Source organism: Athene cunicularia, assembly GCF_003259725.1.
Source record: "Athene cunicularia isolate RWA chromosome 18 unlocalized genomic scaffold, athCun1 chr18_part1, whole genome shotgun sequence".
NCBI classification, from domain to species: domain Eukaryota; kingdom Metazoa; phylum Chordata; class Aves; order Strigiformes; family Strigidae; genus Athene; species Athene cunicularia.
In genome coordinates this window covers 5,156,155-5,180,440 of record NW_020799123.1, presented here as the reverse complement: position 1 = coordinate 5,180,440, position 24,286 = coordinate 5,156,155, and the positions used below count along the sequence as shown (strand labels likewise).

Here is a 24,286-nt window from a genome sequence, read left to right as displayed (position 1 = left end):
CAGACAGAGGTTCCTTTGTTTTGAAATGGCCACCGAGAGAATTTGCTCTACAAACAAAGACCTAGATAAAAAAAAACAGAACAGACAAGTCTATAAATTTTGAATGTGGGAGATGCTTTGGGAAGGGCTCTAGACTCAAGAGACTGAGTTTTCTGTGCCCTCTTCTCTCCTCCTCTTTAGAATCTAAAACGTTTGTTTGGGTTTGTTTTGTTTTTTTTTTTTTCCCAAGCACCTTTCTTTTGGTTTTGTTTTACTGACAGAGTCAAGGTGTCTTGAGGCAGGGGGCTGATCCTGAAAAAGCACCAAAATCTTTAATTGTGGTGCTTGTGATGTGGCTGGGGAGGGATTTGGCAGCAGTCCCTCTGCCCACAGCTGTACCCCAGCCTGGTTTCAGCGGCGATGTACATCCCACTGGTGGAGCTGCTGCTGCAGGGGATTAGCGGAGGAAAATAGGCTATTAAGTGTTAAAACGTGATTAGATGCGGCTGGAATGTTGCCTGCAACTGCTGTAGCTAGTTTAAAAAAAATGGGAAGACTTCTGATTTCTCCTGCTGTTGATTCCTATATGGTAGGGTACGAGGTACCGGAGGCATTTGCTGCCCAGGGGATGTGTAGGGCAGGTCCTGATGTCCCGAAATAGCTGGAGCTGAGCTCGGCCCTTGCTGTGGGCTGCTGATTCTTGCAGGAGGGCTCTGATTTAATTTCAGCTGACCTTGGTGGTACTTTGATACAAGTGCTTTGAGTGGTTCATATAGATATCTCAGTGCTTGGGGTCTGTGTGCTGCAACAGCAATTCTTGTGCTGAGATCCTCGAATCTCGATGCCTTTGGGAAGTGGTGGTTTGCTGAGCACTGGAGTTGTGTGTTTACTGTTCCCATAATGGTCTTTTCAACCCGTTTTCAAGTGTTTCCTGCCTGGATTGTGGAGGGGGGTGGAGGGGTGGGAATTGTGCTGCGGAAGATAATGTTGAAGGTTGCTCAGAGTATTGTAGGGCATCTTCACCATTTCAGAGTCATAGTACCGTGAAGCGATGGGATCTCATGTTATTTCAATCCCTTGAATTGCTCCCTGAGGAGGAGAGCAAAGAGGCCAAATAGAAATGTGAGAACCTACATGCTCACCTCAGAGGGGTCCTTTGCTCCTGCTCCTGTGTCTGCTGGTTTTCCTTCTGCTCCAGCAGCATCCCAGCTGGGTTAGCATGGCCAGGTACCATCGCCGTTTGTTCTCGCAGAAGATGCAGAAAGGTCAAGCTCAGATTTGCTAACGATCAGAGTGAGCTTGAATACCTCTGTCATCTTCCCTCACAGTCAGCTGTGCTGGGAGGGGAGGAGGAGGAGGAGGAGGTCTGTGTGAATGATCCTGACCCACTGCATACCCTCTGCGTGTGGCTCGTGCAAGGGAGGACAGCAGAGGAGGGGATGGCTTGGTTTGGTTCTGCCTGTGAGGTCCTGGCTGCAGTGAGATGCTGCTCAGTCTGTGTTCATCCTCACGTCCCAGTTCCCCCTCTCTTGGGGAAAGTAATTTCGGGACTATTTGCAACCTTGGGTCACTGCCACTTTTGACAGATCCTCATCTGCTCCTCAGTTATTTCTTCTCAGCAGAGCTCATAGTTCTTCTGACGGGAGCTTGAGTTGGACAAAATACCCGAAGGTTGCTTTGTGGCTTTGACAATCCCTGTTCTTACCTGACCAGGAGCTTGGGCTGCTGCCTCCTTGAGATGTGATGCACAGATGTGCAGTTCCAGGGATGCTTGTGTTCCCTTTGCTTTCAAAAAGTCAAGTGAGTTATTAATTTATCTTGCTGCCTTTAATGCACAGTGAAGGTGACAGGAGAACCAGTTGCAAAGAGTCATGTAACCAAGTGATGGTGACGGGGCTAGGGAGGAGCATGGGCAGAGCGAGGGAGGGAGCTGGGCAGACTCTGCTCTGCAAACTCAGCACTAATTATTCCCCATTTCTTCCCGAGTGAGTTATAACCCTCTCCCGGGATGCTTGTCTTATGTTTTGATGGTGTCTGCTGAGCAGCTCTGGATAACTGTCTGCAGCAGCTTGTAAGCAGCTTGTCAGGATCTGCTGCTGGAGCATGTCTCACCGGACGGCACAGGCAGCAGCCGGGATGCTTGTCCAGGCGGAGGGATGAGGCTGTCCTCATGATCTAAATCCTTATGCAAAACCCTCTCGAAAGGCAGTGGCAGGTTCCCCTCTCGTCCCCTCTTCCCGCAGTGCCTGTGGGGCTGGTAGCTGGAGCATTTTCCCAGATCCCCATAGAGAGGGTGTGGGTAAGCGAGTGCGTGTCACCCCCCTGGCACCAGCTGGGACATGCGGATCCCACACTTCCCCAGTGATTAATTTTTCTGCTGCTGCATCCAGAGCTGGATTAGAGTCTCCCGGAGCCTGTGGGCCACTGGAGGGGTGCCAGCCAGGGGAGACCCTTGGGGAAGAGCGTGCTGTGCAGCTCTTCAGTGCCTGGGGCTCGTTTCCAGCCTGGCTACATCCACTCCAAGCAGCCTCGGGGGCTGGAGCAGCCAGCTGATGCTGTAAGAAGCTGCCTGGTTGGTGCCAAGCTGAGCTGGTTGGTACTGGGAGCACCTCTTTGGTGAGGAGCTGTGCTGGCAAAGATGGGCTTTTGAATCTGCCTCCCCCAGAAAAATTCTGGGGTGGCAGGGCCATCTCTCCAGCTGGCCCAGAGATGCTGTGCTCTGGCAGCTCCCGCTGCTTGGCACCGTTCTCTCGCTTCCTCATTGTCCAAGCGTCAGTGGGGAGAAGGGGGTTAATGGAGCCCCCAAAGCAAGGCAGAGCCCAGATTCAGGGTGAGGGCTTCTGCCTCAAACGCTGCCTTCCCCCTGGCCCTGCTCCCTGCCGGCTCCTGCCAGATGCTCCGTTGCTCCAGGGGCTCTTTTGAACAGATAATGCTGCATGCAGCAGCAATAACTTATTCTGCTCTTTCTGTTGAGTATTAGGAGGCTTCTTTAATTAAGTGGTGCCCTGGGCTGAGGAATGGCTGCTGGAGAGGGATGCTGCTGGGAATGATGGTGGGTGTCCCCACTGTGCTGCTGGTGCTGGGGTCACACCCCCATGGGCAACACAGGGGTGTCCTTAATCGTAATTTTTTTGGAGCAGACCATTGCTTTGCCTGTGTGGAGAAAGTGGGGGGTTGATTAAAAGCATGTGTTCTCTCCTGCGCCTGCTTCTTCTGATGTCCCCATGGGCCATCCCCTTCGATCCTGGAGCACTGCATCCCCTGTTGGGTTGGTGAACGTGCACCATGCTCCCATCTCCAACCCACGCTTGGAAAGGGAGTGTAAAGTGGAAGTGTAAAACTTTACTGTGCTTATAAAATTGCTATTACAGGAAGGGAAATGAGTGCTGTTAAAATAAAGGAAAATGAAGGCATCCGTGGGGCCTCCACATCACACCAGGCGTTACTGCCCACTTCTGTGGGGATGTGCCGGGGGAATAAAACATGGATTGGTGCTTTGCAGGGCACAGAGGGGTAAGAAGTGTAAGAGCTGCTGTAGTAGCAGTTAAGGCTTATTCCACCCTGGGAACATGTCTCTTACTGAAGAAGTACCCATTTGATACAATCACTGCTCAGAATTGGATGCCTGCAGGCTTAAAAAGAGAAAAAAAATAATGCCACCAAACTTATTGGAAGATGGAAGTGTGGATTCACGAGTCTTAAACTGGTGGAGCAGAGATGAAGATCTCAGTGCAGAGATGTGCACTGGGCCCTTCCCTGCCGCTGCTGTGTTGGAGGAGGGAGGAGCAGCATCCCGCTGGCCTCGGCACTCTGTTATCTCCATAAGCAGTGACTCCCAGGGAATGATTAAATCAATGAATTGATTTTCTATAGCTCATAAGGAAGTCAAATGGCATTTCCATCAACGTGTGATGAGCAAACACCCCACCATGGCCAGGAGGAATGTTACTGGCGCTCTGTGCTTTTATTACCCCTTTTCACTCCTAAATCAAAATTCATCCTGAGCCCAGGAGGCAGCAGGTACTTCAGAAAATAAAACTAGCACAGTGGGAACCATAGCAGCCTCTGTAAAAGCTGGGTTTTCCCACTGATTTATTTGTTTCTTTGGCCTAAATGAGAGAGCAGGGCTCAGTTTAGCTCGGGTAGAGATTAGCCAAGGCTTGTCCCATGGCTCTGCCAATGCCCCCCGGCTCCTGCAGGCTCTGCTTTGGGCTGCTGCCCCGTTCTGCTGCTGCTGGAAGGATCCAGCTGCTGGGCTCAGCGGAGGCTGATGGGTTTGGAGGAAGGGGATGATTTATTCGCCTGTGGAAACAGAGTGGCAGAATGCCTGACACTGTTTGGCCAATATTTTTGGCTGAAGAAGAAATGGTAATCATTTTGGAAATGTTAAATTAGTGAGTTCTGCTGTTTCTGAAACATAACATTTTGGGGCAGCTGTAAATAAGGCTGTGGGCTTGAGTGCTGGATGTGCAGAGCCAGGGGAGCGATGGTGGTGGCGAGTCTCCTGAAGCCTTCCTGGGGCTGATCTTGTGGTGTGCAGATGCTGGGTGAAATCCTTCCTCTGCCTGAGGGGTTTGGGCTGATTTCCTGCAACCCTTGGGGCATCAGCTCTGATAATACAGTTTTCCCTGGGTCAGCAACAGGGACTGTTATGAGGAGAACCAGTTGAGTTAAATGCTGATGCCCTTGGAGAGATGCCTCTCTTCTAAAGACCAAGAACCAAAAAGAGGGTTGGTGATGGAGGAGCTTCCTGGCTCACAGGTCTGTGGAGCTACTCTGGAGCTGCCCCTGTGCTGTGAGACCGGGATGTGCTGCTCATTGCCTGGAGCTGGGGGTCCCGACTGCAAAACTGGGGTCCAGCTTTACCCTCAGTACTGACAGCATCCAGCCCAGTGCAGGGTCCAGCCGTGCCCCGGGAGTCCCGGTGTCCTTTGGGCTTTGCTACTGGCAACTTTCCTTGAGCAAGCCCTGTGCTGGAGCCCTTGTATTTTTAGGAAGCGATTTAAAATCGATGTTAATCTTGTAGTTTGAAAGCCTCGGCTGCAGCTTGAGGTGTTTGGAGCACTGCATAACAGCTTAAAATGCAATTTAAAATAGTGCTGGCTGGCAATAGAGGAACAACTAAAAATATCCCGCTGGTACTTTTTTTTTTTTTTTTTTTAAAAAAAAAATTTTTTAAAAAAAAAAAAGTGAGAAGGGAAAAGAAGATGGGGTTAAAAACCCAAAATAAATAAAAGCTGAACTTTGCCTTGTGCTGGGGTTGTGCACAGTAGTTTCCTTTTTCCCAGCTACCCGCATCCCCCAGCCCATCTCCTGGGACTGCTGGGAAGAGACGACCGAGCTCATTCTGCCTGAGAGCAATGGCTTGTGGCAGGACTTGTGGGACTGTCCTCGTGTCCCACAGGGAACATCAGGTCTCTGGAGTGTTTGTGGGGTAGGGAGTAATAAAGATGGGGGGGACGACAGCACTGTGCTTTCCCTTATGGTAATGAAATGCTCCTCTCTGTGAATGTAAGTGTCTATTTGTATTGCTCAGCTTCCTGCCTTTTCTTATTTATATGGAAATAGGGAGCAAGCGTGTGAGGGTGGAGATAGAGCTGCAGTCTGCTCTTACAGGCGTTTCCTTTGGGGTGGGGGGCAAGGGGAGCTGGTTGGGGTGGAGAAGCAGCAGGAGCCCCTTGTGCAGGCTCAGCTCAGGGTCCTGCAGCCAAAGGGCTGCTCCGAGGGAAGGACCAAGACCCCAGACCCAGCGGGGTTGGTATGGGGACACGGGGCTGGCACTCCCTCATGCTTAGTGCAGCAGCTGGAAAAGGACTGGTGGGACCTCGGGTGGAGGCTGAGGGTTGCTCAGGACCATTCTGAGCCCCTTCTCTAACCAACCTCCTCCATGAAACCGGGGGGGGCATCATCATCCTCCTGGGAAGCATCCCCCTCCGCGGGGAGGACCTGCAGCATGCTGGGGCGCAGAGGTACGGCTCATCACTCGGGGAGCCGTTGGCAGCACGGGAGAGCAGGCCCTGAGGATGTGGCTTTGCTGTGGGGGTCCGGGAACGGGGTGGGTAGAGCAGTGCCTGGCCGTAGGGTGGGTGGTGCTTGTGGAGCGATTTATGGGGCTGGACAGTGTTGCTTCCTATCTGCTGGTGCTGTTTTGGGCAACGCACGTGCCATGGCACAGCCAGTTCTTGCTTTCAGTTGGGAAACTTCTGCTGCACGTTGATCCCTCCACTGGGGTGTCTCGCCCTCAGGCACCACTGGCATGTGGGGGGGCTCTGGGAGAGCCCGGGGGGTCTCTTGAGCCTGTGGCAGCATTGCTGTTGCTGCTATGGCACGGCTGTGCTAGCAGAGCCCTGGGGCAGGTCCTGCCTGGCTCCGTTGTGGCACCCAACTACCAGCCCCGTGGTGATGGCGCTGGCCGTGCAGGGCGTCGCGGGGCCTGATGGGCTCTGCCTGCCCATGGATGGGGCGAAAGATAGTGCAAACATCCCTGAAGCTGCCCATTTGCTACGGATTGCCCAACAGTAGACAAAGGGATGGATAAATCCCAGAGGTAGATGATAGCAAGCGGTGGGACATTATCTATTTTACCAGCCAGTGACTTAAGGCTGCTTAATTTGGCTGATTACTGGAGAGCCACTTTGCTGCTGGCCGTTTCCAGTGGCTCAGCAGCAGGTGGATCGTGCAGTTGGAGCCATACTGAAGTATCCGCTTCACTGCCAGCCCCCAACCTGCTTCGTGGACTCCTCCAGGTGCAAACTCTGCTGCTGGTGTGACAGCTCCCTGTGCGGCTCCTTGTGCTGTTTGCCCTTGGGGCGCTGGCTAAGCAGGTCCATATTTTCTCTGTATAACTTGAAATAATAAATCTGTAGCAGTTTAATGGCAAGTTTAATGGTGGATTTTCTGGAAGCAACAACTGGCTGGGTGCCCATGCTGGTGAGTGGGTGCCCTCGAGGGGTGCAGCCACTCAGCAGGACCTCATCCATCCCTGGAGCAGCTTCCCCCGAGGGTGGGTGCTAAAGGGATGGAGACAGGAGGTGGCTGTCGCTGCCAGCCTGAGCCTGGCCTTGGGCTTTCTTGTTGCCAGTTAGTGCTGGGTCTCTGGGCTGTGATTGTAATGGATTATGTGTCAGGGTTAGCTGGAGCCCTTGGCTAGTTGGCTCTTTGGCCTTTTAATCTGCTTGAATCAAAATCAATAGTGAAAGTAATGGGAGGAGGAGAGAAGCGAAGGACTGGTGCTTTGTTACCTGGGAACTGGGGAGGTGCTGGGGTTGTGCCCTCCCAGGAGGATGGGGTCTGCAGGACAGCCCTGGCTACCAGCCCCCCAGAGACCTGGGCAGTGAGGTCTGGGTCCAGCTGCACGGTGGTGGAGGTCCTCCAGTTTCTTCTCCAAGAAATCCTTCAAGAGTACGTTGTCCTTTTGAGGGGCTTAAGTAGCCTGGAGTTGTCCTTTAAAGGAGAAAACCAAAGCAAAGCAAATGATGCTTTAGATTGAAATTAATTCAGCTGGTATTTTCAATGGACGTAAGTAATATCTTACCATCTCTGAGCAAATTCCCTTCTTGTACTGGAGCGTTCAGCTGTTGCGAGATAGTCAGGCAGGGATATGACATGTCTGAGAAGGCGGGGTGGGAAAATCAACAACAAACCAGCCATGTTATGAACAGCGGAGATAGATTGTGGAATTGCATTTTAAATATCAGGGGGATGTTTCAGCGCCATTCGCACCGATGTGGGTCGAGGCTGTGCCTCGGTCTCGCCATGGGAGATGGACTCTTGTGGCTGCCAGGTTAGGGAGGCTCTTGCTTCCATTGAAATTGGACCATTTTTTGCGTGGAAAAGCTCCCTGTAAGTGATCAAGGTGAGATGCCACCTCTGTCCTCTAGGAGGAAGACGCAAGGGGTGTGTTGGGTGTGCAGCTCAAACACAGTTTTCTCTGTGTTTCTTTTTCCTCAGCACGAAGTTGGTGCTGAGCATTGTGAGATCCCCAAGCAGGATGGGGCCAAGTGACCAAGGATAGGATGCTGTCATCTGGGTCCATCAGGTACGCAGGGCAAGGAGCTTTGAATCAGTCCCAGTAGCTAAAGGGAACATGACCCCAGAATGAAGTTTTTTCTCCCAGAGGGTTTTGGCTCCTTTTGAAAATGTCAGCCCAAGTGTCCCAAAGCCACACACAAACCTGTGTGATGGGGTGACATCCTGCATGCCCCCTCTGTGCTTGTGAAGTGCTAGGTGAAGGTGGCTCCCAGCATGAGGAGTAGTGGGGTGGCATGGGGAGGATGCTCCGGATCCCAAAACACAATGCCTGAGCATGGGAATTCCTTCCCATCTGCTCCTTCCTCCGTGGCACAACCTGGGCTTTACCAGCTCTGCTTCACATCCTCTCCACTGGTCCCAGCTCCATACTGGGCTGCCTGGCAGGGAGTTCCCTGTGCCGTGGCTGTGCTGGAGATGCTCTGTGAAGCACCGCTTGCTCAGCTGCTCTCCACTCCTGCGCAGTCGCCCCAAGGCTCTGGCATTGAACTTCACCCTCACGCCCGGAGCAGTCTGCACACGCAGCAAAACTGACCCGTGCGTTCGTCCTGGCTCCTGTTCCTGGAGGTTTTGGTGACAGGTAATGTCAGGAGGTGGGACGCCTGCCCAGGGGTGTATTCACTCCAAGAAGGTATTTTGAAGACGATTGTATCATTAGTGAATTCCCCAGGGTTTCTACCCATCCAAATTTGAGCATATTGGCTGTTGACTATTCCACTGGTTTCGCAGAGAAACTATTTCTTCTTCCCCTAGACATCACCCTTAGGGGATGCTTTCTTTTTTTCCCCTGATTTCATCCAATTACTTAGCTGTATGCTCTTCTGAAGCACCATAAATAATTCTCCTCCCTCTGCTGTGTTTACCAGCATGTCTCATGAAATCCAGTAAGATATGATTGATTGCAATCATTATTTCCTAGTGCTGCTATGAAAACCTCTGTCAGGTTCAGTGATTGCCTTTAAAGAGTGGCTGCCACTCAGGAAAACTGTCAAAAACCTGTCATACTTTAGCAAACTCCAATTAATCTGTTGAGCAGTTTTACTTGTGTTTTCTTTCCCATCATTGCTGATTATCAAGGGTAATTAGAATATTTTTCCTTTGTAATTAGCAGCTTGCTTTTTTTTAAAAAAAAAGTGGCTTGCAGGACTATTTGACTGGGTTTTCACGCTATGGAGTTGGGTTTGGGTTTATCCTGTGTGCCTGCAGTGCTGTTTGCAAGTCGTTTGGGGATCTTCATCGCTGGCTTAAGGGGAGAAGCTGGGGGTGCGGGCTGGGCTCCTCCTCACCCCCTCGCTGGCACATGCTGTCAGGCAGCTGAGCAGCCGTTCAGCAGGTGTCTGGGTCTCCGCTTCAGGTTAGCAAATTAATCCTGGCTCTTGCATTTTTAAAAGAGTTGCTTCAGCACTTTTCCTCCTTTCTTTTGGTTTTAATGAGACACACTTTCCAAGAGATGTAATAATCATTGCCAAAAACGTCAAATCATTCTTGTTATCCTCCTTAAGCTTCTGGAACAACAACAACAACAACAACAAAAAATACCAAGAACAGAAAAATAGAGGTGTTGACGAGGAAGGCCTTTGACTTCATGTCCAAGAGCCAAGGGAGGGCTGGGGGGAGATGTGCCCGGCGACAGCTCTGCTTTCTGGCAGGGTGCCCAAAAAAATAGCCCGGTGAAGGCTGAGATTTTTTTTTGTTGTTGTTACTATTTTTGCTTAGGATTTAGGGTGATTTTTAATTTCTTTGTTGGAGAAGGAGTATCTCTTCTCATTGTTGACAGCAAAGCTCAGAGCTTTGCTGTTGAAAAGCATCCTAGAAATGCTGAAAACCAGCTGTGAAATTGGATGGTGGCAGTGACATGAGGGGAAATCTCGGTGAAGCCAGTGGGAGAGCCGGAGGGGCCCGGGCTGGTGCTGGGGGCTCACTTGTGGAGCCAGGATTTGTAGCTCTGCTCGCTGCTGGCTCCTCTGGGATCCGGGGGGAAATGGTTTCATTCCCCAGTGGGACTATCCTCATCCCTCCTTAGAGATTTGGGAGTAGGGCTGTCTTGTCAGCTGTGCTTCTGCAGTGAGGACCCTGAGCGGACATCCTTGCCTGGATTGCCTGGGTGAGGATGGAGCCCGAGCAGCAGGAAATGTCTATCTTCTGCTCATGCTTGAGCATGGGGCGATCCCTGGGGGGCTTTCCCTGGGTGCTGGGAATGTGGCACTGAGCACCCCTGGGTGCCCAGCACGGACATGAGCTCACCTGCTGGAAACGTGAGCCCTGTGTAGCTCTGTGCCTCAGTTTCCCTTGTCCTCCTGCCCAGGGCAGGATTAGGCTCCCTTAGCAAGGCTGGAGAGGCTCCTGTAGCCATCCCAAACCCCTCAGGAAAGGGCTTTTCCAAAGTCTCTTCTGCAGGGATGAGCTCCATGCGTGTGTCTGGGTTTTAATCAGGGGCCAGAGCTGTTTCTCTGCCCGGGCTTTGCAAGCAGCCATTTAAATTTCAAATGAGCTGCACCACTAAACAGGCCTTCATAATTAAATGAGTGTAGCCTGGCTACCAGCTGGGGCAACAGCCCAGTCCTGAGTGGCAAAGGCAGCAGCAGCTCTCAGTCATCTCCATTGCCTTCCCAGACATGATCCTTGCATCTTCGCAGTGAACCAGCACGACCTGACCTCCCCAAAACAATCTGGGATCCCAGTGCTTGGGCCAGGGGTACCACACTGTCCATGGAAATGTGCTGGTTGTGGTTTAAGCCCTTCTGGCGAGCTGTAGGTGCTGTATTGGGTCCTTTTCCTGACCTCCAGACTCACCTGCCAGCACAGGAACAGGCAAGAGGATGCAGTCTCCATCTCACTCAAAGACTGAGTTCAGGGTCTAAGCTCTGACCCCCTGCTAGTGCCTGGATGTTGGACCAGGATCAAATCCTGAGCAGAAATCCCCATTCAGGGGGTGGTCAGGTCTGGAAGCTGCCTGGGGGAGGCAGATGGAGGATGCTGAAAGCTGCAAGCTGTGACCACAGCCCAGCTGTGGTGAGGATGTCACCGCAGTCGGCTCAGTCCTGGGAGGAAATAGCTAATGTGGATTTTCTGACTTAAGCCCAACTCAGAGCTTTTCTATTTTTCTTGGCTGTGTATTTGCCCTATTTGCTCAGCTGTGTTTGGTGAGGCCCCTGTACAAACTGAGCTCCAGGGTCCAAGTTTCCACATTTTTCCCCCCATAGCATCTTTTAACTGCGACTTCATTAGCATTTCTGCCCTTTAATGAGACAGGCTGTGACTTGTGTCCCATCCAGGAAGGTCTGGGACTGCACAGGACTTCTGAACCCATCAGTTCCAGCAGAAGTTGGTGACTTCTCACCATAGGAGTGCAGAGATTGTTTGGGGAAGAGCCCGGTTTCAATCTCCATGGTTTTTTTTTCGTTTGTTTTTTGTTTTCTTTTTGAGAAATTGCTTTTGTTCACTATTTCTCTTCTATTTTGCTAGATAGCGTCAGGCAAAGTAACGTGTTGCTGATAATCTCAGCCAAGCGTGGAAGATAGCCTTTGGTGAGATTTGACTGGCCCAGTGTCTGCTTCTTACAGGGGTTAAGGATTGGCTTGTGGCCCTGTGTTCACATGCCACGTGTCTGACAGCGACAGGCAGCCACAGTAATGTGATGCTTCCACTGTGCCCACCGGGCGAGAGCCTGCCAGGGGGGCATGTGAGTGCTGAAGCCCCCAGTTTGGCTGTGGTGCTGATGGGAGGGGGGTGGGAGGGGGGGGTGCTGAGATGCAGCTCTTGATACAGAGCTATTTCCAGTGCTGGAGCACCCACCCTGTAGCAGATTTGGGTAGAAAAGGAATTCTTCTCTGCAACAGGAAAATCCGGTGCTGCTGGGAGGATATGTTGGGGGAGGACCACCTATTTGCTCTGTTTCCCATGTGTTTTCCTTAAGCATCCCCTGCAGGCTGCTCTCAAAGGCAGGATGCTGGGCTAGGTGGGTCTTGGAGAGTGAAAAATAGAAGTGCAAAATAAAAGGCTGTTTGGTTAGTGTTTGAGAATGAACTTGGTTTCCTGTAAGCACTCAGGACAGGCTGAGCTGGGTGGACGAGCCAGGAATTTATGCCTGGAGAGGCAGGTGAGGCAGCTGGATCTAGGGCTGGTGTAAGCGCTGGCTACCTGGGGCTGTAGCAGCCCAGCTGGATTTGGGCACAGGCAGGGATTAACCCACCCTTGGGCAGGATGATGGGGCTGTCTGGCTGTTGGCAGAGCCAGATAGGGGGGTACCAGGGACAAAAGGGCACCGAGATGGTCCATAAACCACCAGGCCCATCGGTGGGGTGGGGGAGCACAAGACCGTGGGCAGCTTTGGGGCTGAAGCCATGGGGAAGGGGATTTTCTCAGTCTATACGGCAGCGCCCAGCCCATGACCGTGTCTCGCTTGTTCTTTGTGTGCCTGCAGTGATGGGTGCGCTGGAATCCCGAGGGGTGCTGCGCCGAATGAGTGACATGCTGGAGATGCTGATGAAGAGGATGGACATCCTGGCCAGGCTGGAGAATAGCACTGACTTCCACAAAGGGGATGAAGCGCGATTCCCTCTGGACAGGTCAGTCAGCCGCACTGATGCCCTGTGCAGACCCCCTGGAGCAGTGCCGGGGGGGTTGTAGGAGCAGAAAACCCCCGATGTGCTCTCCGGGGTTAGGCTGAGCCGCTGCGTGGGGATGGTGGAGCCCACCAGGGCATGGGGCTGGAGCAGATCTTTTGCAGTCTTGTTGTTTGGCATTTCTGGAACCTGTTTCTTTTGGGATTTATAAAATTGCCATGATTTGGGAAGTTACCTGTAGCACCTGTCCCAGCCGCTAGTGTTGCGGTGTGGGAGGGTGTCTCTTCATACCACCGTGCTGTGGTGGAGCTGGAGGTGGGACTTGCTGATGGCAGGAGCAGTACCTGGTTCATGGTCTGTGCTCCGTCTGCCACTAAATCCTGGAGTGAACTCTGGTTTCTTTGTGCCCGTATCCCCCAGGTAACTGTCAAAATGATTACTGTTTGAAACCCAGGGCTGACACGTTCAGCTTTGGAGTTGAGCAAGGCTTAAAATGAAATAGGAGCAAACTGTTGGGCCCAGAGCTGGTGTCCTGGCTCCCTGTGATGCACGCACCGCATCTGTCCCACTGGCATCTTGAGAGATGCCGTCAGACCTTCTCACTGTGACATGCTGATTTACAGGAGACATTTCCCTTTGCTTTGAGAGCCTTTAAACATCTATTAATACTAATTTGGCTGTCAAGCCAAGGCCTGCAAAAATGGTAACTAAAGCGACTTGAATGTGGAGAAACAGGGATGAGAAAACTGAGGGGCAGCACTTGGGACCAACTTTGCAATGCAGAAAAGGTGCCAGCGTAGATTTTGCTCAGGTGGGGTCTGAGCGGTGGGTGGCAGTGATGTGACACGCAGCTGTCACCGCTGCCCTGTTCTGTGCCACCCGAGCCGGCGCGGGAGCGGCGGTGCATCCCGATGGCTCCTGCCTGGCATTCCCACCTCTGCTTCCCGCGGCAGCCACGCTCGGTGGCTGGCGGGGGTTCCTGTGCCTCCCTGTTTCCATCATCATTTCCATTTCTCTCCCTTGCTTTCCTTATGAGTCTCTTTTGTGCCTATAATGGAAAATAGAGTAAGTGAGCCTGTAATTAAAGGCTGTGCTGTGCTGTACAGCGTGCACACATGAATTAAAGCTGCACAGGCAGCCTTGGAGTGCATGGTCTTGCCTTTTAAGTAACATAATTTCAACCACTGAAAAATGTAATTTACCTTGGTAATGGCAAGTGCTGGGAATTTTGTTGTTACGAGACTGGCTGGTACCCAAACATAGAAGGAGGACAACAGTAATCCTGGACAGGAATGGACAGGACTACTACAGCCAGCAACTGGAAGGTGCTTGCTCACATTTGATGAATTTCTTGGACAATCTTGTGTTAAAAGAAGCAGTAATTTTATGTGATGATAATTTCTGTACACCAGCAGCCAAGAGATAAACTTAAAAGCATTTATGTGAACTGGCAGCAATCGCTGCAGGTGGGGATCTGGCATTCCTGATCTGCCATGTAGCTGGTGACTCTGGGGCCACTGCTTGGAGACGCCAGGGAGCTTGGGAGCTTACGGGCCCAGCACATCAAAACAACCTCGGGTTTTGTGTGTGCACTGAGATGGGTTTGAGTGCTTGAAATTACAGATGTCTTCATTTTCAGGAATAGAAAATCGGGACAGCTAGTTTGTCACCTTTTGCTCCATATAAATTACCCCTTACATGCATTTGAGTCTCTTCACTTGATCTTGCATCAAAACTGATCTGTGTCATCTTGCTCTCACCCGGCCTCCAAAGATCAGGTTTGGGTCATGGGGCAGAGCACATGAAGCAACCACTGTGAGAACGTTTCTTGTGGGTGGATTTTTGCTCTGAATCACTGGCAGCATTTGCAAATGCTTGTGAAGCGTTTCCCAAGTGCTCCCCACTTGCCCTGCAGCCCCTGGGTCTGGCTGAGGTCTGGGGTCAGAGGAGACGTGTTGGCAGTGTTCCAGCAGTGCTGGGTCTCAGCGAGTTTGAGCAGCTCCATCTCTGCTGCCACGTGTGCTCCCTCATCCGTGGTGCCCTTTCTTGGCTTGTCCAGGTCCCTGCCCTCCTTTGCGGGGTGTGCGAGGCAGCTGGAAGGGTGCAGAGCCAATACACCCTGCTCTGAGCAGGGCCTGGTGCCGGGCTGATCCGCTGCTCTGATGGATGCTCTCCAGGGCTGCGTGGAGCATCCTGGGGGAATCAAATAGCAGCTGGTGCGAGACCTGGCTGAGACCCTGCGGAGTGGGGGTGCTGTGGTCCCCATCCCTTTGGGGGTAACCAGCTGCAGCCCCTGGGGACCCCCTGTGCCAAGAGGGAGCAGGGACCACCAACTGCTCTGGGACCAAGTGGTGTCTCCTGAGCCCAGATCAACCCCGTGGCCATGGAGACACCCTGGTGCTATTTGTTATTAGGACCCTGGGTCTCTACCAAGGGCTTGTTTTCACCTTCCCTCCCTGTCTCTGTTGCTTTGATCACCAGTGACTGACTTGGAGCTGTCAGTGAAAGATCATACAATTAAAGGGTGCTAATTTCAAAGGGTTTTTATTCTTTAAAGCTGCTCTGGTTAGCATGGAGGCCGCCTTCGTCTCCTTCCCTGCTCAGCACAGCCCCGAGCGCAGGCTTTGCAATTCCACCTGTGCAAAAGTGGATTAATTCTTGTTTTTACAAAGCATCCTCCTGCTTAATGCTGGATCTCCGATGAAATTGGGAGGGCTTGGCTTTGCAGAGCCCCAGTGAAGAGGAAGGAGGCAAAGGCTTCAGTGGGCTTTACGGAATAGCCTGTGAGCACTGTCCCCCTCCAGCACTGCTCCAGTGGAGGGCAGGGGTGGCTTTTACCCCTGGAAAGTGCAAGGAGGAATTTAAATATACAGGGTATAATTGATGACCTGCCTTGGAAAGCCTCCCAGCTGCCAGGGCAGTCAGCTTTATGTGGCTGAAAGTTACTCCAAGATCTTTCTCGCTCCATAGGTCCCGTCAGATTGAATACTCTATAGGTGCCTCTCTGTGTAGCCCACCAGCATCTTGCAGTGCTTTGGGTAAAACTCTTGGAAGACTCAAATGTCCAGCATCCTCCTTAGAAGAGCTGCCCAGGGGTTTTGTGGGGTGTCCTGCTGGGGTAGGGGGACATAGGCTGTACCCGTGAACCAGCCTGCTGTGCCCCTGGGCATTGCTGGATCCCTCCTCCAGCACTCCCCGGGCTCCCCGCCGCCTGCACCCCGCCTGTGCGGGGAAGGTAAGCGATGGGTTCCCTAACGAGGGCGAGCAGCCTGCCAGTCAGCTGCAGAAAAATCAATACTGCTGTTAATTGAATGCAACCCTCGTAAATCATCAGAGGGGAAGGAAATTAGAGGTACTTATGGACGCCTCCTGGAGAGCTATTTACTGGGCAAGGGAAATATTAGTTTGCTGTGGAAGTATTGGTCCCCTGCTGGAACTCACTGGGGAGGGAGGGGGTCTGAAGTGGCTGACCCAAGCTGGCACCATAACCTGAAAGTGCTGGGGCTCAGAGAAGCCCTTTTCCAGGAGCGGGGCTGCCCCTGCCCACCCCGTTTTGGCTTACACCGTGCCTGCAGGGAGGTGGCAGAGGGGAAGGCTGGGGTCTGCAGTGCTGGCAGCCCTGGTCATCCCTCTTTCCCGCATAGTAGTTAGCCTGCAAAGGGTGTTATTTGCTAATGACTGATTAATCTTCAAGCTTAATTACTGCCAAGGCTCAGTTAATTTCCACACACTTTAAGTATTTGTTCTTGTAATCATTACATGACTCCATATTCCCCCAGTAATTAAAAATCTTACAATATGACACTAAATGGGTGATGTTCTTCATCCTGCCAGCCTGGTTCTATTAATTCCTGAATTGTTGCAGTTGATAAGCTGGCTTTAGTGAAATTGCTGCCGGATGCCACTGTCCCCTGCTATCCAGGTGAGCCCAGAGTGGGCTCTGTGCATCGTCTCCCCATCTCCTCGGCACACTGAAGGGCTCAGCAAGGGTGTCTGCCAGGTGAGGCTGGTGCTACGTTTGTGAAAGGTGTCCAGAGGGGGCAGAGCCCCGAAGCAGCCCACAGGGAAGGTAAGGCCTGTTCTGTGATCCAGCCCAGCTTTGCTGGGTGGTTGTTTTGCCAAGTAGAGCTCAGCCACGGGAGCTGCATCAGGGGTGCAGCTGGCAGGAGAGCCCAGCAGCCAGCGCTGCGGGAGCCTTCCTCCCTGGCACTCTCCTTCCTCACAGGTTTTGCAGTCCATTTCATCCTGGCAGAGGCTGCAAGTTGTTTCTTGCCAGTCTCCAGCCTGGTCCTGGATGCTTTCAGTGTTAGTGTGGAGGGAATGGGCACAATGCAGGGGATCACTGAGAAACCCTCAAGTGTGGGGTCCCCATCAGGGTCAGGGGAGGAGATGCATGGGGAAATTTATGCCTGGGCAGCTGAGATAAAATGCAGGACATCTCTGTAAGGCAGAGCAGGGGACCAGGGTCCATCCATGTGCCCCCACCTTGCCTGAGGGGCTCTGGGCTTGTTGGGAGATCCCATTGTGGGTGCCATCACCCACGGCCGGAGGGTGATGGGCATTGCCAGCGCGGTGGGGGTATCGGTGCCCATGTGTGCCCAGGTCACTCACACCCTCCCCTCCTGCTCCCAGGCTTTTACCTCCCCCAGCACCTCCAGCTCAGTTTGCTGAACCTAATTCTGCGATAGGCTTTGCTTTCTGTTTATTTTGTGCCTTTCCATCTCAAAGCATTGATACGCTGGGGGCTGCTTTATTGCAGGGCTTTGCAAATGAGGCTTTTTGATTCACTAACACATGGAGTCAAAGTGCTGTGGTTGGATGTGTTGACTCAGGCAGCTTGCACGGGGAAGTCCTCGGCACCCAGTCCCCCAGGGTGAGCGGAGCCCAGGGCTTTGGGGCAGTGCTGGGGGGCCTGGTGATGTGGGATGGGGAGAAGCGTGACACCAGCGTGCCTTTGCCCTGGCTGTGTGTCTGATTAATCCTACGAGGAAAATCAGCTCCCATTAACTGTCCATCGGGTGTCGTTCATTTTGGGGTAGCTGGGAGCAAGCATCTCCCTCCGAAGGGATGAGCCTGGGGGCTTTGCAGCTGCGGGGCGTGGGCGAGAGGGAAGGGGGGGGCTGTCTGAGGATGCTGCAGTGCCGATGGTGGAAAAACAGCCTGCCAAAATAACCCTTCCAAGATGAAGCAGTGCATGCCCACAAAACACCCAGCTGGCAAAGCAAATGTGAGGCTGAGGGCTGTAGAAAAGCACAGGCTTGGGAGAGCATCTCAGCCAGGCAATCCCATCCCCAGGGTTTGTGATCAAAATGGTATATTTTTGGTCTAACTTTTGGGTAGGTCCCTCTTAGGACTGCCAAGGCTGGCAATGTCTTCACAGCTCACCAAAGGTGGTTTCTTGCAGCATGCATCAGGCTACTCAGGCACGTAGACAAATGTGTCTGATTTATGCCCCAATCAAGTGAAGATTAACATACATCAAAGCGACTGATCCTATAACCCTTCTGTCCATCACCCTTCGTGTTCACATAAATAAAACCCGCTGCTGCTGGGTGTGTGGCTCAGCTCAGGTCTGCTATGGGAGTCAGGAGAAAAGCGAAGGTTTGGGCTTGTGGCTTCGGTTTTGTGTTCTGCTTGGAAAGGAGCTCAGAGCACTTTATAGCATTCATAAAATATTTTAATTAACGATCTTGGTTATAGTTTGCTGGCAAGTTCTCCCTGTGCTGGTGAGATACTGGCTTTGACTGGAAAGCTGGTTTTCATAATTTTTTTTCATTAAATTTATTGCCAGCTCATTAAAATGGCAGCATCCTCCCCTGTGATGTGCAGCTCATGGGCTTTGGGTTAGCTCAGGGTCTGGTCCTCTAAATGCATTTGTGTGAGAAACGTCACTCACAGTAAACTGAAATTAAAATAAATAGAAGTACTTTAGTGAGTAAAATGCTCCGGTATTTGTTACATGATTTATTATGTAACTTGGAGTTGGAGGAGTTCAGGGAAGGCTCTGCCCATGCATCATCCGATACTTGCTTCGGATGAGTTTCCAAGGAACCTTCCCACCCCAAAAAACATTCTCTGGGATGTTTGCCCAGGGTAAATTCCCAGCAAACACAAACACAGCCAGAGCAAACTCAGGTCTTTATTCAGGTGTTCATGGAGAGGAGACAGAGCTGTTTATCTCAGCCCTGAGGTGTAATAGAAAAGATTGTGGTATATGGAGATACCAGAAATTATATTGGAAGCATATGCTGTTTTGTGATTTAAAAAATATTTTTACTTCTTTTAAAATTTTTACCTAGCTTACTGGCTGGAGCTGTCTGTGAAGAATAAGCCCACTTATCAGTGGTATGGGCCTTCTTGAACGTGGCTCTCGGGGAGGTTGCAAAGCCGGGTGCAGCATCCCTGTCCTTGTTTGATGTCAGGAAAGGCACCGGGGAGCTGAACGACCTGGCAGAGTCTGTACTGGCAATAGCAAAGCAGCAAGTCCAGTGCCTCAGCCCCAGCACTTTTTTTCCCCTGAATGTTGCTATAGATTTCTGCCAAGCTGGTAGCAACCAGGGCTTCACGCTTCCACTCTGCTCCCTGGGAGTCTGAGCCTTTCCCAAGAGGAGCAGGGCACGGGACCCTCCCTGTGCTCCCCCTCACAGCACTCTGGGTGCTGCCTCACCCCGGCATGGGCCACCAGCTCAAACCAAGCCAAGGTTGTTTATCCAAGCTTAGGGCAATAGCTCCAGCACTGGAGTTAGGAGGATTAAAGCCAGGATTACAAGTCAAATTAACACAAAACACACAGCTGAGCCTCATGAGCAGGGCACCCACCTGGCCATCGCTGCCTCTCTCGCTACACCCCTATTGAGAGCATCTGTGTCAGGGAACTGTGACCCAAATTTTAGGGAGAACATCAACTACTTGGTAACCCCCTTGTTTGTCTGTGTGTGTGTCCTTGCTCTCTCACCCGTGGGCAGCCCTGGCTCCCAGCCTTTTGGGTGCAAGCCACCTCAGAGAGGATGCAGAGATGAGCACAAGGACATGGGTCCTCCAAAAAAGTTTTGCCTCCAGCATCAGTGAAGTTTACTTGGATTCTCTTATGCCAGAGGAGCAAAGCTCTTAATTGCTCCATTTTCTTGGAGATTTAAATCACCTTTTTTAGTTATCCAGCATGTGGATGAGGGCTTTTCCCCACATCCCTTGGGGACTCCTCAGCTTGTCCCCCACTGGCTGTTGGGCAACTCTGAGCTTGTCCCACGAGGATGGTGGAGGGATGGATAGGTGGATGGGGAGAGGAGCCTGAGCCCGTGGGGTGACCCACTGGAGATGCCCTAGGCATTCGTTTCTTCAGGAGGTACCCCAGCTATTTTAACAGGCAACACCTCAAAGGCTGCAGCAGGAGCCAGGAGGACAGGAAAGCCTTTTCTCATTGCCGGGAAGGGTTATCCATCAGTGCTGCCTCTGGAATTTCAGTTCCCTGTCCTAGAGATTGAGGCTGTCGTGGATGTTGCGGTGTGATTTGTGTCCCCCAGAGCGTGTAAGCAGCAAAAGCCCAGCACCAACCTTGGGCACTCTACCCAGCTGTTTTCTGCTCTGCCTTGGGTCTTTGGGCAAACAAAAAAATCTTTAAAGAGGCAAATGGTAGTGCAGACATTATAACGAGCAACTTGAAATTCTTTGGTAAACTGCTCTGTGCGAATGTTGCATTTGTTGATGTATTCTCTTCAGAACATCTGCTTTTCTCCATCTGTATCGGTCTTCCCAAAGTCCCTGCTTTCACCAGTTAATAGCAAGAAATATCGGATGAGCAAGCAAATACGTTCAGGGCTTGTATTATGAAGACAACACACAAATAGAAAGAGATTCATCTTTTCATAATGCCACTTTTATAAAAGGCAATAAAAATACAGTGCCTTGTAAAGGGATAAACAGGCTGAATCTGAGCTGCTGCTGTGGGGTTGGGGACAAGAGACAAAGTGAAGGGAACCAAATTAATGCATAAAAAAGTAAAGGAAAACTCAACCTCCGGCTGTATTATATGGCAAATGATCTGCCAGTGGGGAAAGATACATCTTAATAGCAGTTTTTGAAATGAGATGAATACTGTATACAGTGCATTACGAAGCACAGTGTGATCTGAATCTTAATCAACACAGGGAAATATAAATCTGGAAATAATAAAGATGAAATCAATATTGATGGTTAGAAGTAAAAGTACTGTATTTGCTGTAGTAAACGGTTTTAAGGTCCCAGGGAAAAATTTGTTCTAGAAAACCCATAGTAATTTACTATAGTTTCAATAGCTGGCACAGCCCCAGCACATTTTGGTGGCATTTATATTGTCGCTATAGAAAAATTTAAAAAGCAACAACAAGAAAAAAAAGCTGCTCCCTGTGCAGTGGTAGTGCTGGAAGTGAGTTGTTCTTTCCCCTGGGCAGGCAGAGGCTGTGCTGCCATCCCAGCCTGGGTGGAGGCACACAGTGGGATATTCCCCTTCTGCTTAGCTGTCACTGAGCAGAATAAATCACTTACCTTGTCCTTTCCTGTGCCTCCACTTACTAAGTATAAGGCATCAAATTCTGACGAGCTCCAGAAAACCTTTTTTGCGTTTGAGGTTTTGCTTTAAATGTCTTATTTTCTTGTCCTCTGCCCAGGTGACAAATCACAGTAATGATAGGTGATGTAACTTATGCTTAACCTTCTTGTCATCTCTTTAATATGTTAAATGCAATTTTCTGCTCAAGTGAGAGTCTTGTTGCCCAGCAGGATAAAAACCACCAAGGCAGCTGACTGGGTGCTGCCTGTGTTAGTGCTGACACTGAGGCCCATCAGTGCTCCCGATGTGGGAGCGTGGCTCTTCAGGCATGAAATCCCTTGCTCAAATTCATGTGGATTTGGAGAAAACTAGTTTGACAAGTAAGGGTGATGGGCATGCAAGTGGTGGGAGATTTGAGCCTGGCTCCTTATTTTGGAGGGATGATTTCTACCATTTTTCCATCTTCTTAATATATGCCAAGAGCCATGGTGGACATTTTTTGCCTCACTTTGCAGTAGCCCTCTGCATTTTGGGGAAAATCTTGCAGAACCCATGTGGCGCAGCTGTCTTGTTTGTGAGAACTGGGAGTGCTGTCTGAGTGTGATGATCAGATATACATTTTACATCAAAGGGCTCCGAGTTGAAATCAGTGTGTTTGGGGAGCAGCTGTAGCTTACAAGAGCTGGGCGAGCTGGCATAGATGCTGAGCCAGATCCATCACCCAGTGGAAACCGCCACTGTGGCTGGAGCTCTGACAGGACTTAGGCTGGCTGCAAGGCTGGGCCTGGAAGAAAGCCATTTATCTAGGATAGGAATCCTGATTTTTGTTTGAACATGTCTGTGGGCATCCAGTGCTCAGCCCTGGCTGAGCTGAGGTCTGGAGGTCATCAGAGAGGAGGTGGGAACTGAGGTTGCTGTTGACTTTTGAGGTTTGCCTAATTATTTGGGTGTTTGGGAGTGGTTTCAGACCCAAGAAGGAATTGGGTTAGCTTCTGAGAGGATGAAGATGTTGGACTGTGGGCTAATCTAGGTGCTCTGAAGCATGGGAGCAGGGTTGCCATGGCTGTGCTTGTCTTCTTTCCTTGCCGTGAGTGATAGAGAAACCTGAGGAGCATCTCTACCAAGCCAAGGTCCCTCTCCTGTTGTTGGAGCAGGAGGTTGGGCTTGCTGGCTCTAAATTCTCTGCTTCCTTGTGACATTTGCTCCTTAACTGCCCATCCCAGCTGTTCTGTGTTTACTGACTGCCTGTGCATCACCTGCATGGTCTGATGGCTGCTTGCGTGTGGAAAAGGGGTTGCAGAAATGGGGGGGTTGCAAGCTTTCAGGGCTGGCTGAGCTGTGCAGCCCTCAGACTGGGAGCATTTTATCTCCTTGGAGCCACGCTGACAAGTGGAGCTTATTGCAGGTCATTTTTGTGCCCATATTTTACCAGGGCCTCATGAGCAACCTCCCTGCTGCAGCAGTTACAGTAGCTGGCAGGATACCTGGGGTTTATTCTCTGCAAAGGTTGAAAGTTACTTGGGGGCAATGGTGTCCTCTGCATTTAATTACTATTTCTTAAAAGCCTAAGATATGTGGCTCCCTGTGGAGGTACGCAGGCTGAATATTGATGGTCATAAACCATGCCAGAAGGAAAAATGCAGGCTGCTTGCTGCTAGCAAATGGACTTTAAATCAACAACTGAAGCAGTATTGGTTCATAAAACTAGGATTTTTTTAGCCTTGAGGACAGAGGTACTTTAAATCCCAGCCTTCGGGTTCACTGATCTGCTAGAGAACAAACATAAAACTTCACTGGGAAGGACCTGACATCAGCACGTATTTTTTGTGCCAAGAGTATTCAAGGTGTAGCTCTTTTGGTTTTGCTCACTGCTTATGATATTTCCTTGTATTATAATGATCTCGGCAGCAGCAGGAGGAAAAACTTATGACCCAGATGCTGCAGAAGGGGAAATTATTTACTGCTATAACCACGCTCGTCAAGACGTGGTGGTTGTTTGTGGTGGAAATGGCAGGTGAGGCGTTGGAGGTGGAGAGCTCGCTCCTTGTCAAGCCTGGCAGGGCACCGCTGCTGATGGATTGAGTTCTCTTGCCCTTTAATATATTACAGCAGGTTTTAATTGACACCTGGCCTCTTTACAGTGCTCTGTCGCTCCGCCCTCGCAATGTGTTATGTAGATGAGTTTAATGGTGCTGTTTACCCAGGCCGGTGTTGATTGCGAGGTTTAATTTGATAGACAGCGTACGCAGCTAGTCAGACTGGTGGAATCTGATCTCAGGCCTTGGTGGGAAGGTGCCTGCAGGTTTTGCTGGGACTGTGATACCCAGCTCAAGCCTGAGATAGCCAGCTCAAGTTCGCCCTGGCACCCTGTCCCACACGACCCTCGCTACGGGACCTGGAACTCCGCTCACCTAGATCTTTGGTGGGTGGGCTGGCTCAGGCCTTCCACATGTCGTGTGTTTTGCATCCATCTGCAGTCTGCTCCAGGCCCACAAGCTTCCTCAGCCCTCCTCTGGTTTTGCTTTCCTTTCTCTGTATTTTTGGGTATTTTTCTAACTTTTTTTTTTTTTTTTTCCCAGCACAGCTTCCTACATGCACCACAAGGGCAATAATTGCAGCAGATGATTTTCAAACATTACACATCTGAAATAAGAGAAACAATTTTTTCCGGCCTATTTAATTTTTCCCTGTGTAGAATGCACAGATGTATCCGTGTTTATCAGCACGCTGTGAAAAAATGGCAAAATACTGACTTCCATATGTTTTTAATCAAACCTCTTGGAAGACAGTGACCTCTTTGCCCAGTACATGCTGGACCAGGCATTCCCAAGTTGCTAAGTTCAACCTGCTGGCAGCTTCCAGGGTAGCAGGTTTGCTGTCAGCACCCCTGGGTGTCACCACTGGATGACATCAAGTTTTCAAGGTCTTTTTTTTTTTTTTTCCCCCAGATTCCAGCCAGCAGCTGGGTTGATGGAGAGGATCCAAGCTATAGCTCAAAATGTCTCAGACATTGCAATAAAAGTAGATCAGATTCTCCGGAACAGCCTCCTGAACGGGAAAGGTGAGTGTCCCCAGGGGTCCCCATGCTCCAGACCTCCTACGTGTTATGCAGTTTCAGTAGGAAGATCCAGCCAAACCTACCATGAAAAATTTGTTGAAAAAGCAGGGGAATGGATGCCGATATGAGGTT

At 50.9% G+C, this 24,286-nt stretch overlaps 1 protein-coding gene across 2 annotated transcripts in view; it reads left to right on the top strand.

The window, feature by feature from the left end:
- Positions 1 to 24,286, top strand: part of MGAT5B (alpha-1,6-mannosylglycoprotein 6-beta-N-acetylglucosaminyltransferase B) — a 69,421-nt gene that overhangs the window by 13,154 nt on the left and 31,981 nt on the right. For both annotated transcript variants that reach the window (XM_026861037.1, XM_026861036.1), the window contains exons 3-4: positions 12,431 to 12,575; positions 24,045 to 24,157. In XM_026861037.1, coding sequence (XP_026716838.1) covers positions 12,431 to 12,575; positions 24,045 to 24,157 — 258 coding nt within the window. The remainder of the gene's footprint in view (positions 1 to 12,430; positions 12,576 to 24,044; positions 24,158 to 24,286) is intronic.